The sequence below is a fragment of the Phoca vitulina genome, unplaced genomic scaffold, assembly GCF_004348235.1.
Source record: "Phoca vitulina isolate PV1807 unplaced genomic scaffold, GSC_HSeal_1.0 scaffold35, whole genome shotgun sequence".
NCBI lineage: Eukaryota > Metazoa > Chordata > Mammalia > Carnivora > Phocidae > Phoca > Phoca vitulina.
Window position 1 is genome coordinate 13661961 of NW_022589738.1, and position 12351 is coordinate 13674311.

Below are 12351 nucleotides of genomic sequence, written 5' to 3' on the forward strand. Positions count from 1 at the left end.
ATACAGAGCCAGCAGAACTATCACCTAAAACAAACACAAAAGAACAAAAAGGTATAGAAATTTCTTTTACAATATTTTATAATTCAGAGCAGTGTGAGAAATTAGTTCAGATTATGTTTTGCTGAATTTACTGTTAATATAATAAACAGTGCTTATAGATTTGAAGCAAGATTGCTGATTTTTAACACATATCTGTACTGTTATAAGTCCTAATGGATTAGAAATGTATTCTTTAAAGCAAAACCATTTTTATTTTTGTTTTTTCTTTTAATTTAAATTCAATTAATTAACATAGAGTGTATTCTTAGTTTCAGAGGCAGAGTTCAGTGATTCACCAGTCTTATATAATACCCGGTGCTCATCATATCACGTGCCCTACTTAATGTCCATCACCCAGTTACCCCATGCCCCACACCCCCCCCCTCCAGCAACCCTCAGTTTATTTCCTATGATTAACAGTCTCTTACAGTTTGTCTCCCTCTCTGATTTTGTCTTGTTTTATTTTTCCCTCCCTTCCCCTCTGATCCTCTGTTTTGTTTCTTAAATTCCACATGAGTGAGATCATATGATCATTGTCTTTCTCTAGCAAAAACATTTTTAAAGTGGAGAAATGATGTAAAGCTCATTCTGACAATTGGGGTAACAATTATAATTTCAATCTAATTATCAAAATTGAGTACTCCTGAAAAGACAGGGCAGAGAATATAGAAAGCACAGTCCAAAAGATAAAAAATACTTTGATGTGTATCCCTTCTAACTGCCAATGTCCATATTTTTCTTTACGGAAAATAAAATCCATAAGGTCCTAAGCATTTAAAGGCAACTGGTTTGAAGGTATCCAAACAAGGCAAAACTTACCAATAAAATATAGAAGAATTAAAGGCTGTGCAAGCCTACAGGATGGTACACTACTACTTCCTGCAGCAGGAATGTATGTATCAATCTCTTTTGTTTCTCCCTGTCTATGTATTGAGGACCAGATGAGGAACGGACCGATACACAGTAATATAAAGTGTGAAGATGAAAGAGAGGCAACTAAGCCCGCTTCTGAACTGCCCCCGAGACCCTGATTCTGGCGCTGCCGCATCGCAACAGGAGGGAGACTCCCCTGGCTTTCAAGAGACAGGAATGCTGCAAACGGGGCTACCTGACACGTGACCTTACGTGCCCTGCACTGCCTTTTTTGACCTTCTCTCCAAAGTTCTGCCTACTCTGCTTCGAGACATTCCCACCCCCATGAAACCACACACTGCCATCTAGACTGTCCAAAACCTGCTGTCTGTCCATTCCCCCAGCCCTCCCTTGAAATGCTCCCTTGTCCAAGCTACTCATTTCCTGGGCTTATGACAGTGAGGAGTGGGAAGAAAAGCCAGGTGATTAAGGGTGATTGCACTAAAGGATTCCAAGAACAGTCCTTGGTCCCAGTAAAGGATGTGACTAAAGCATGTTTTCCCATCACAAAAGGGATCAAGTAAGACGGCATGAAGAATACAAATGCACGAACATGAGTTTAAAAACAAGTTAAAGCATATGTTGTAAAATGGTGGGTCCGCAGGCCCTTTCCTATAGCAGTCCTCATTTCCAGAACTGTTCTGATTAAAGCAGGTCTGAGGAACCCAACCCCACACGCAAGCACCTACCTCTCCTTCCTCCGAAACACAGTACAGTCTCCAAAGCACCTTTCTCTCACACGCAGGACTCCACAGACACGTAGAACATGAAAACCACTGCTGGAGCACACTCCCACTAAAGGTAGAGATCTAGGAAGAGCCTGGACTAACATCCTTGAGTTACAGAAGAGAATGGGGCTCAAAGAGTGTTACTTGTTCAAGAGCACGCAGCTCTACTCAACCTTCTGGCTGCCCAACCAGTGAGATCTCTACAAAATGGCGCTGAAGAAAAATCTTTGCAACTTATATTCACAAGACAAAAAACTATTCTTATGTAAATACTTGGTTAGTCTATTTTTCAAAGTAATTTAAATATCCCCTGGGCAATCACAAAGAGTTTTTTACTTACTACTAATAATAAACCTTGTTTGTGGAGGATACTAAAATAAACCAGAGCCTATCAAAAGAACACAAACTCTGATTTTCCGCAATCCCAACAAATTTTAGAATTTTACTATTTTGAAAAGTTAGAAGTTAGAAAAAATTAAGATTGCAAAAATCCTTAACAGTCTTCTTTACAAGGGTGCCAAGACAATTAAATGGGAAAATTGTTTTTTTTTTCAGCAAATGTTACTGGAACAACTGCATATCCCCAAACAAAAGAAAACAGCTGGACCCCCTACTTCACACCACATACAAAGGTTAACTCAGAAAGTAATCTAAATATAAGAGCTAAAACTATGAAACTAAAGACAGATGAAAAGATGTTCAAGAATCATTAGGCAAATGCAAATCAAAACCACAGCGGATACATCAGTTCACACCCACCAGGACAGCTAGAAACCAAAAGACAGTAACTGGTATTGGTAAGTATGCAAAGAAACTGGAAACCTCACAACACACTGCTGGTGATGAGATTATAAGGTGGTGTTAAACATGTAAAAAGGTAAAACACAGTTACCAAAAGACCCAGCCCTTCCACTACTAGGTACATGGCCAAGAGAAATGAAAACAGGTCCACACAAACACCTGTACAAGAATGTTCAAAGCAGTGTTATTCATCATAGGAAAAAAAAGTGGAAGTGATGTGGAAAATAAAGGCAGAAGGAAATGTAGATAAAATTAAATGTCCTTATAACATGCAGCCCATTGACAAATACTTGAGGCAGGCAGAGTATAATGCTCCTCCAGGAAGCTCCCAACTGTCTCAATGTTAATGCCTTGCTAGAGGGAAAAACAACCTTGGTTTGACAATAGCAAGGCCTCAGGTTTCCCCAGTCTTCTTTTAGCATATGAAAATCCTTTTGAAACTTCCCTTATCTTTACTTCCCCCCACCCCAAAGTATATCACCAGTTGCTTCTCACAATCCCAGGGCAGCCTCTCCTTCTGCCCACCGGTCCTATCCCCGTGCTTTAATAAAACCACCATTTTGCACCGAAGATGTCTCAAGAACTCTTTCTTGGCCATTGGCTCTGGACCCCACCAAACACACCAACATCCAAAAACTACGCCATTTGGTGCCCAACGTGGGGCTTCAAAAGTCTTGGCATCTGGACTCCGAGCTTCGGTGCACACTTGGGGAGTACTTTGCTCTCCCTTTACTCTCATTTCAGTGGCTCTTCAAGGAGTAGTCTTATTGGAACCCTTTCATGTCAACTGCCCAAGCTCCAATCCTCTAGCCCGTGGCTACTCTATAGGGAGGAGAAAGCCTGCCTTTTGGCTGGAAGTTAGTACAATGGCCAGAATGGTAACGAGACCCAGAAACTTGATGCCCTCTCTTTATTCCTGTCCTCATACAAAGCTGTCTTTCTTGGACACAGGACAGCCACCTAAGTGACTAGCATGGCTACCAATCTTAAGACTCCCACGTGAGGTTTCCTCCTCACTTGTTGAATGTGATCCCTTTCCACATCCCTGGTCTTGCCATTTCTGGCCGCAAGACCTCCACTGGGATCCGGCTGAAACCAGTACCCGATTGAATTAAAACCCAACCTGGGACCGGTTTCCTAGGGAAGTTGGCTGTAAAGACTACATGTGTTGGAATGTCGCTTAGATCATCATGGATTTCTATCTTTACTGTTTTCTGTCAATGTCCTCTAACTACTTAAGTTACAAAATTGGGTACTTTCCTCTTGTAAAACTTTTCTAGTATTTTCCATGGGTTAAAAAGGGCGGGTTCTTTGTGGCCTTCATGGCGAGGCAAGCCTAGATGCGGTGTGACCTTCATGGCGGGCCTTCAGGGCAAGCCAAGGCGCAGTGTGACCTTTGTGCCAAGCCAAGCCAAGGCACGGTGTGGCCTTCAGGGCAAGGTAAGCCAAGGCGCAAGTGTGGCCTTCACAGTGGGTCCTTCTGCAAGGCAAGCCAAGGCACGATAGGGCCTTCAAAGTAAGGTAAACTGGGTCCATACGCTGGCACCCATTGTAGTCTAGAATGCAATGGGGAAGCGGGGGGAAGGCAGGCCTCCCTCCTACAGGGCCTTTAGGGCAGGCAGTGATCATAGCGATTTTGTTCGAGACGCCCCGTGTTGCTTTGACATCAGGAACCTCTGACGTATCCTGCGCGTGGGACCCCACCTGGGAGTCGGGGGTATGGGGGTTTTTTGGTAATGGACCATTTCTCTTCAGTCCCCAAGGACTCTCCCTTGGAATGCCTTTTAATCCACTGGAAACCATTCGGATTACAAAATTTAAGAAAGGTACTGCATGGCCTCAGTAGGATCTATCAAGTTAGCTCTCTTCTGCAAGGAACAGCAAATAGATGGAGGTACCCTAAATCCATCCAGGCCTTCAGGGCTCTAAATCAGGACCCAAACCTAAGGGCCTCTTGCAGAACATGTTTGGTCGTAATCAGACCAGTAAAATCCCTCCTGATATATGAATGATAATTATCTACATAGGCCTCTTCCCAATAAACCCAGGTTACTGGAGGAAACACAGACCATTCCTAGCAAAGGGACTCTCTCACTATTCCTCCTAATAGACCCAGGCTACTCTAGCACTACATGAGGGCTTCTCCCTCATTTCCCAGGTTAATGGATATAATTGGAACCAATTTGCTCTGGTTAGTCTACCTTGGGATGGGGGCTTTAAGGAATATTCCCAAGGAGCTGCTGAGACTACCTTTGTTTCAGGGAAATTCCCTGTCTTCTCCGGCCTACCATGGACTGCCTATTTCCTTTTGTTGGTGGGAAAACAGCATCTGCTCCTCTGTTGGAGCTGATGAGCTCTAGAGTTGGGAACCCTTTTTTCTGCCTTCTGGCAGCCCCTTGCCTCTTCTGCCTCCCTCTCCTCCTGTTTCTGCATCACCGTGAGTGCGGCCTGCATAACTGGCTTTTAGACCATCCTTCGTGCCTCCCCCTCCTTCCCTCACTATCAAGGAGCGAAGAGCATGCCCTGGACTTAACACCACCCACTTGAGATTTCCCCACCAGTGTCCCAAACCTAAGGGCCTCTTGCAGAATGTGTTTGGTCGTAATCAGACAAGTAAACTCCCTCCTGATATATTGACAATGGGGAACAAACTGACTTTTGAAAAGAGAATCCAGGTGGAATATAATTCAGTTATTTAAACTAACTTTAAGTTTGTTGGTTTAAGGTAGACCTGTCTTTAAAGTTATCAGCATTAAAGGTGAAACTTTTATTCTATCAAGATTTACTGAAGGTCAAATAAGCTCGTGTTATCTCTGTTACAATTTGTTAGCAAAAAGATGACTTAAAATGATGGTTAACTGTCTCAAGCTTTCATGGGTAATTGTTAAGATAGCTTTCCAAGTCTTTGATAACCTGAAACTTCAAAGTTTTGCTTAGATAAGTGGGACTGAATTCATTAGCCATCTCGATCTTTTCCAAATAGGATAAAGTGCTAAAGCACTGATTACTGGATGTCAGTTTGTGCTTTTGACTTCTTATTGCAGAGAAACTAAGGATATTTGGGTCTGTCAGTAAACATGCTCTGTGCTTAACTGATTCATAAATTTGCTGTCTAAAGAGTTTTGGTGTAACAGTTCACAATTTGTTACTACTTAGCTTTCACTGGAGACTAAGGTTTCTAAGAGTTAAAATTTTGCTAAATGTAATTAAGACTGATGGAAATAAGGGAAGCAACTCTGAATGAAAAAGTTGTAGGTCTGTTGTAGGGAAATCTTTGGAAAGGAATTTTACATGTGGTCAAGACAGACTAAGATTAAAATGAAGGCATTTTTAAAAAGATTTTATTTATTTGAGAGAGAGAGCCAGCACAAGCAGGGGGGAGGGGCAGAGGGAAAGAGAGAGAGACGCAGACTCCCCACTGGGCAGGAGCCCTGATACTGGGCTCATCCCAGGACACTGAGATTATGACCTGAGCCAAAGGCAGACACTTAACCGACTGAGCCACCCAGGCACCCCTAAAATGAAGGGATTTTAAAAGTACATGGGCATAAGATTGAAATTTGCTTTTCTCTCTGTTCAAAAGACAAAGTTTTCTCGAATTAATTGGTGTGCTGTTGATAAGAAAATGTAAACAAAGGTTTTATTCTCTTTTGCCTGCCCAGAAAACCTGTTTCTATGTTTTGTCTTTATCAGGTCTTTGATCACTTAGTTAAAACTTTTCAATCTTAAAGGAGTTAAGTTTTGCTAACTCCATTCAACTCCAAAATGGAAGCAAAATTGAGCCACCCTGGCGCCCCACTTTCTGAGTTTTTTTTTTTTTTTTTTAACAAACTTCCCAAGATTTAAATTGGAAATAAAGTCTCTTTCACTCATTAGGCCTTCTTATTGGTATGTTATTCTGGAAGCACTGTTAAACAAATAATAAGCCTTAGGTTACATTTGGGTAAATGCTATAACCATTCTAGAGACGATATGCAGTTCTAAAGTTTTAATATGTTCTGGGTATGAGGCCATTACTTAATATTCTGATTACTGAACAGAAATAACCAAATTTCCTTGCCAGCTATGGTTGTAACCTCTTATCAGATCTTTAACCATGTCCATTTTTGAGTCTTTTTTCATTTATAGTTATTGTTCTTATTCTCTTGCAAAACGTGTTTCATCTTCAAGGAGAATCATAAAAAGGGCTTTTGATAAATACAGGTTTTTTATATCTTTAAGATCATAAAATTGAAATGGCTAAGAATTTCCAGAACTAACTAAACTGAGGATGATTACAGTTTGACTCTTGTTTAAAACTTTGCAGGTTCTTTAATATTTGTACTTCCAGACTAAGGAAACTTTCTCTTAAGATATCTATGATACGGAAAAATAAGATAAATATTCCTCTGAACAAACGGAAGCCTTTTACTTATCTGAACCCTCCGAAATTCAAAAGGTGTCCGAAAAGTATTCTCTCTTCCATGGCAATTACAGTCATTTGCCTAAGTTCAGTAAGAATGTGTTCTCCTTATAACAGGACACCATTGGAAACAGTGGTTATTTTACCAAGGCTTTGACTGGGATGTCATATTTGAGAGAGACCGGCATCGACTCAGATATGACCAGACAGCTTTAAGGAACTAAGGTTGACTTTATGAATCATGGAGCCAATAGAGCCCCTTGGAACTGTTGGCCTGATAGCTTGCTTACAGAGTTCCCAGCAGCCTTACCAGGTGAGTAAAGAGTATCACTTCCTGGCAGGTGCAGGAACCTCTGGATACTTTGAGGATCTCAAAAAGAGGAATTTGCCCAAATCTACAGGTATTGCAGGCATGTCTGGCAAGCACATGGCTTGGCTTCTGGCCTCAGGAGGCTACTAAAAGTTAAACGTAGAGATTCCTTTTAAAAAGTTCCAGCAAAGCAAACTGTAAAAGATCTCTATGATCACTCACTATTCTTGTTGAGCTTATGTAAATCATTAGGCCAAGTCTGTTAAAACTGGACTTGTTTTACAAACAAAATAGTCCTGATATGGCTATCTCTGATTAAAAATGAAAATATTTCAATAACACATTTTTGTAGATACTAGATTTTAACCATTGAGACTCAAGAAAATTGGATTACTCTTTTACCAGCAGGGCTTCTCCGAATGAGGATTGCCCCAAAACAACCAATAGGGTTAAGTCCTTTTGAGTTACTATATGAAAAACCTTTTCTCACTGTAAACCTATCAATAGATGGAGACTATAATGCTTTGTTACATTATTCTCTTGAGGCTGGGTTATATTCATAAACCTCTAAATGAATATGCAAACCATGTCCTCCCTAAACCTCATCTGACAGTCACTAGCAACCTACCCCATATAAACCCTGGAGGCAGGGTTTATTTAAAGGACTGGAAGTCTAATACAGCTGGGGATTTAACTCCAAAATGGAAGGGCCCCTACCGGGTCATATTATGTACTCCCACTGCAGTAAAATTAGAGGGGCACTCTTCATGGACTCACATATCTAGAATAAAACCTGTATTTCCTTCACAGGAAACCAATGAGCAAACTCTAGCATGCCTTTTTATTCCTGTGAACCTGTGAAAACCTCAAATTTCTTTTCAAACGACAATAAAGGACTGGAGGAAAATTACAGTTAACTCTCAAAGGTCCTTTTACTCGGAGTTCTCATTCTCATTATAATATTAACCTTCTTTTGTTGTCTCTTCCGGTGTCTTCTTGCCTGGTGCCAAGACTCCTTCACTGCCGTTAACTTCTAGCTGACAGGATGATCCTTCCTACTCAAGGAGGTTCATATATGTTGTCTACCTTGGACTGGCTGCCTTGGCCTTTGTAACTCCTATATATAAATTCCCCAACTGACCAATGTTGACCCACAAGTAGGGACATCTCTACACCCCTATTAGCAGAAAGAAGTTACAGAAGATGAGACCTTCCACCCTCAGCAACCTTAAAGATTTAAGGGTCAAAACTGTTCAGGGGGGAATGATGTGAGAAACAAAGGAAGAAGGAAATGTAGATAAAATTAGATGTCCTTATAACCTGCAGCCCACTGACAAATACTTGAGGCAGGCAGAGTATAAGATCCCAACTGTCTCAATGTTAATGCCTTGCTAGAGGGAAAAACAACCTTGGTTTGACAATAGCAAGGCCTCAGGTTTCCCCAGTCTTCTTTTAGCATATGAAAATCCTTTTGAAACTTTCCTTATCTTTACTTCCCCCCACCCTAAAGTATATCATCAGTCGCTTCTCACAATCCCAGGGCAGCAGCTCCTTCTGCCCATGGGTCCTGTCCCCGTGCTTTAATAAAACCACCATTTTGCACCAAAGACGTCTCAAGAATTCTTTCTTGGCCATTGGCTCTGGACCCCACCAAACACACCAACATCCAAAAAACTACATCAGATGCAACCCCATCAATGATGAATGGAGAAGCAAAATGTGGTGTATCTGTACAATGGATTACTGGACAATAAAAATGAAGTACTGAAGCATGCTTTAACATGCACAAACCTTAAAAACGTTATGCTAACAACAATATCCAGAAGACCACACATTATATGATTTCATTTATCTGAAATGTCCAGGACAGGCAATTCTAAAGAGACAAAGTAGATTAGTGGTTGCCAGGGGCTGAAGGGAGGGATGAATGGGGGAGTGACTGCTAATGGATACAGAGTTTCTTTGGGAGATGATTAAAATGTTCTAAAATTAGACTGTGGAGCTAGTTGTACAACTCTTCAGTATATTAAAAACCACCGAATGAGTGCACCGTATGTGAATTTTATCTCAAAACTATTACAAAAAGGAAGAAAACGGGGGGGGGGGGGTTATGTGTGCTTTCTAACCCCAATGAAAGTTTTGTATACTTTCCAATCAGAAATTTTAGGTCTGTATTGAACATCCTTGCTTGAGGGATTAAAATGGAGGTGGGTGGGGGATGAGGACTTCCAATGCATCTTATAATTAAATTAAAATTATCAAAACCCGATAAATCTGTTAAGCCCCGATGGGGCTAGTGGGCATGTCCCCGCAAACAAGATTTAAGGCCAACACTTGCAGTTTTGTTAAGTTAAGCTGCCCTTCCCCTTAGTCTTTAGTTTGTTTTCAGACCCTCTTGTACACCTCTTTTCTTTCACTTTCTTTGAATGACTGTTGTATTCTAAATACAAATGTATTTTCCTGACTGTCTTTCCTTCAGGCAGTATTTTTACCTAATTCGTCAAAGTGGTACCGAAGAAGCTGCTTTTTAAAGTATAATGGACTGAGCTGGGCTCTGTGGCGATGAAAGGCAGTCCCTTTGCTACCAGAACTATTAAAGACATCATAATATTTATGGCACTTCCCCTACATCAGCTCACTTAATTAAAGGCTGTTCACTGTGGGCATGAGGTCATCACAACCAAAAACGAGTGGGGTAGGGAGAGTGAATATGTTCATGATACTGTGAAACTATTTCTAGAATGAAAGCACTGGCTTTCTAAATGATTGTCCCCCAAAGCTCTAAACATACTTACTAAGTAAGTAAACTTAGAAGATTTTGCACTATGTGTGTATATCTATATTTCTTATCTGAATCCCACTAATGTATTAACAATTCAAAAAAAAAAAAAATCTTTAAAAAGACCAGGGATAAATTCTGCTTCCCTCAAAGAGACGTATTTTATAAATAAGTATCTGCAAAGCTGCCTTATTCTTAGAAGACCTAAAAAAAATAAGATTCATAGTAAGATGTTAAAATAACTTCCATTTCAATAGGAAAAAGGCTTTAAGGAGGTTCAATATGCATACATTTCAAAAATAAGGCCAAGCTAAAAAAGTAAGAATAAGAGAAAAATTAGGACAAGCTTGGTAGATCACAAGTTAAAATGCAGAAATGCCCAACGTCCACAAAAAAACCAGGAAAAAAAGTCAGATTAAGAAAGATGCTTCATAAAAGTGGATACTAACATAAAAGGCAGGCAGAAATGCCAGTTTAAAAGAACCTACAGTTTTCGTTGGCATTGAAGCCTCGCAGAATGGCCTTCAGTTCCTGGAGTTTCTGATGAGCTCGTGCATGGACACTGTCAATCAGGAGCTTTTCTATTGATAAGTGATCAATCTGCATAAACAAAAAGAACAGGATCGTATGTGCAATTTAAACATATTTACTTTAAAAGTCTGAGAGCAGATTATTGTGTTTCAAGACAGTTCCTTTTAGAATCACACTGATTTTTTAACCAGTAAAAGGAAGCAAGCTTAAAGTTAAAAAGAAATATACAGTAGTGTATGGTACTGGTAGCTTAAAGACCACAGCTAACATTTTGGCAAGTATGTATCAAGACAGTGTATGTATTGGTTATCAGTGATTAAATGGCAGAACTTCAGAATAAAATGGTGATATGACCTAAGTTAAAAAATTTGAAAGAACATTTTAAAAATTATATATAACATTAGTTATTAAAAAAATGCAAAAGCATAACATTTGTCTAAAACAAGTTTCATAAAAGGTTTTAGGAACAACTGGGTATTTTAAAGAATTTGTGTTAAAAGTTTTAAGTATAAATATTAAGTTATATATACTCATTTAATCAAAACAGTATTAAAATATATTGAGATCTTTTACCTTCATGGCCCTTTCTACTAATTTAGAATCAGAAGCTGGCAAAGGAGGATCATGAAAAATCTGTAAAGGCTTAGAGACATCATTTTCATCGATTTTAATTGTAACTTTGTGAACAGATGCCGTCCCTGTTTTTCTCCCAAGAACCTGTTGACTAAAGAGAAAAAAAGAAATATTTTCTTTTTAAAAAACATTTATTTATTTATTTGAGAGAGCGAGAGAGCAAGCGAGCACAAGCAGGAGAACAGAGGGAAGAGGGAGAGTGAATCCTAAGCAGACTCTACACTGAGCGCAGAGCCCAACACGGGGCTTGACCTCATGACCCTGAGATCACGACCTAGCCGAAACCAAGAGGTGGACACTCAACTGACTGTGCCACCCAGGCACCCCAAGAAAAAAAGAAATATTAATAAAAATTTTTCCCAACACAGCCTGTTAACTTTTGGAATAAAACAGAAACAATCCATTGTGTACCTTAGCCAGAGCCTAGAACATGACAGGCCCACAGACTATTCTATAATCCAACACAATATTTGATTTATGTCCTTAAAAAAAAAAAAAAAGACACAGAATGTAAAAACAAAACACATGCACACAAACAAACAAAAATCCCAAAACTAACAACCTGTGTTCTAAGAGGTGTCTATTAATCTCTGATTCCTTCACAGAAAATGGGAATCAAGCCAAGTTCCAGGGAATCAAGGACTGTAAACAGCCTGATACTGATTTTCCCCAAAACCCTCCCCAAAAAAAGATTTTAAAAGGCACAATTCAAAATGTAAAACTGTGATAAGCAAGCATGTTTTAAAACATACCCAATAATTTTAATGGTCTTTCAGCAATCTGGTGTGAGCCCAGAGTAATCTAACTTTTTAAGAAAGCAAATCTTAATATAAATAAAGGTCTACGTATTTAAAACATGCCACGTTCTAAGAAAGGGGTCAGTTATAGATGCCCTATGTGGTTTATACGATACCAGGAACCTTACTATATAAAATCATGTTGCTAAGAGGTATACAGCTATTGGTATATAGTAAATCAGATGCATGAGAGAAAAAAAGGAAGAAAAAGAGTATTAACAGTCATAGCATGAACTCACCAGAATCAACTTCACTTACTTCCAAACTGAGAGGGAGAGGCACTTTCCAGCATGGTACCTTTCCACCTGCACAAGGTCTCCCCACCGCTCTCGGATTAACATTAGAGTTTGGGAATGTAGCACTTCTAACTGAAGTGATAAGCAGAAAGAATCTGACGGGTCTCGTTAAGCAAACTTAAT

The 12351-nt window shown here is 39.8% G+C and overlaps 1 protein-coding gene across 2 annotated transcripts in view; it reads right to left on the bottom strand.

Annotated features, from left to right (window-relative positions):
* Window positions 1-12351, bottom strand: part of MED14 (mediator complex subunit 14) — a 70737-nt gene that overhangs the window by 42801 nt on the left and 15585 nt on the right. For both annotated transcript variants that reach the window (XM_032426565.1, XM_032426564.1), the window contains exons 8-10: window positions 12191-12323; window positions 11076-11226; window positions 10460-10571 (exon numbers count right to left, since the gene is read on the bottom strand). In XM_032426565.1, the coding sequence (XP_032282456.1) occupies window positions 10460-10571; window positions 11076-11226; window positions 12191-12323 (396 nt within the window). The remainder of the gene's footprint in view (window positions 1-10459; window positions 10572-11075; window positions 11227-12190; window positions 12324-12351) is intronic.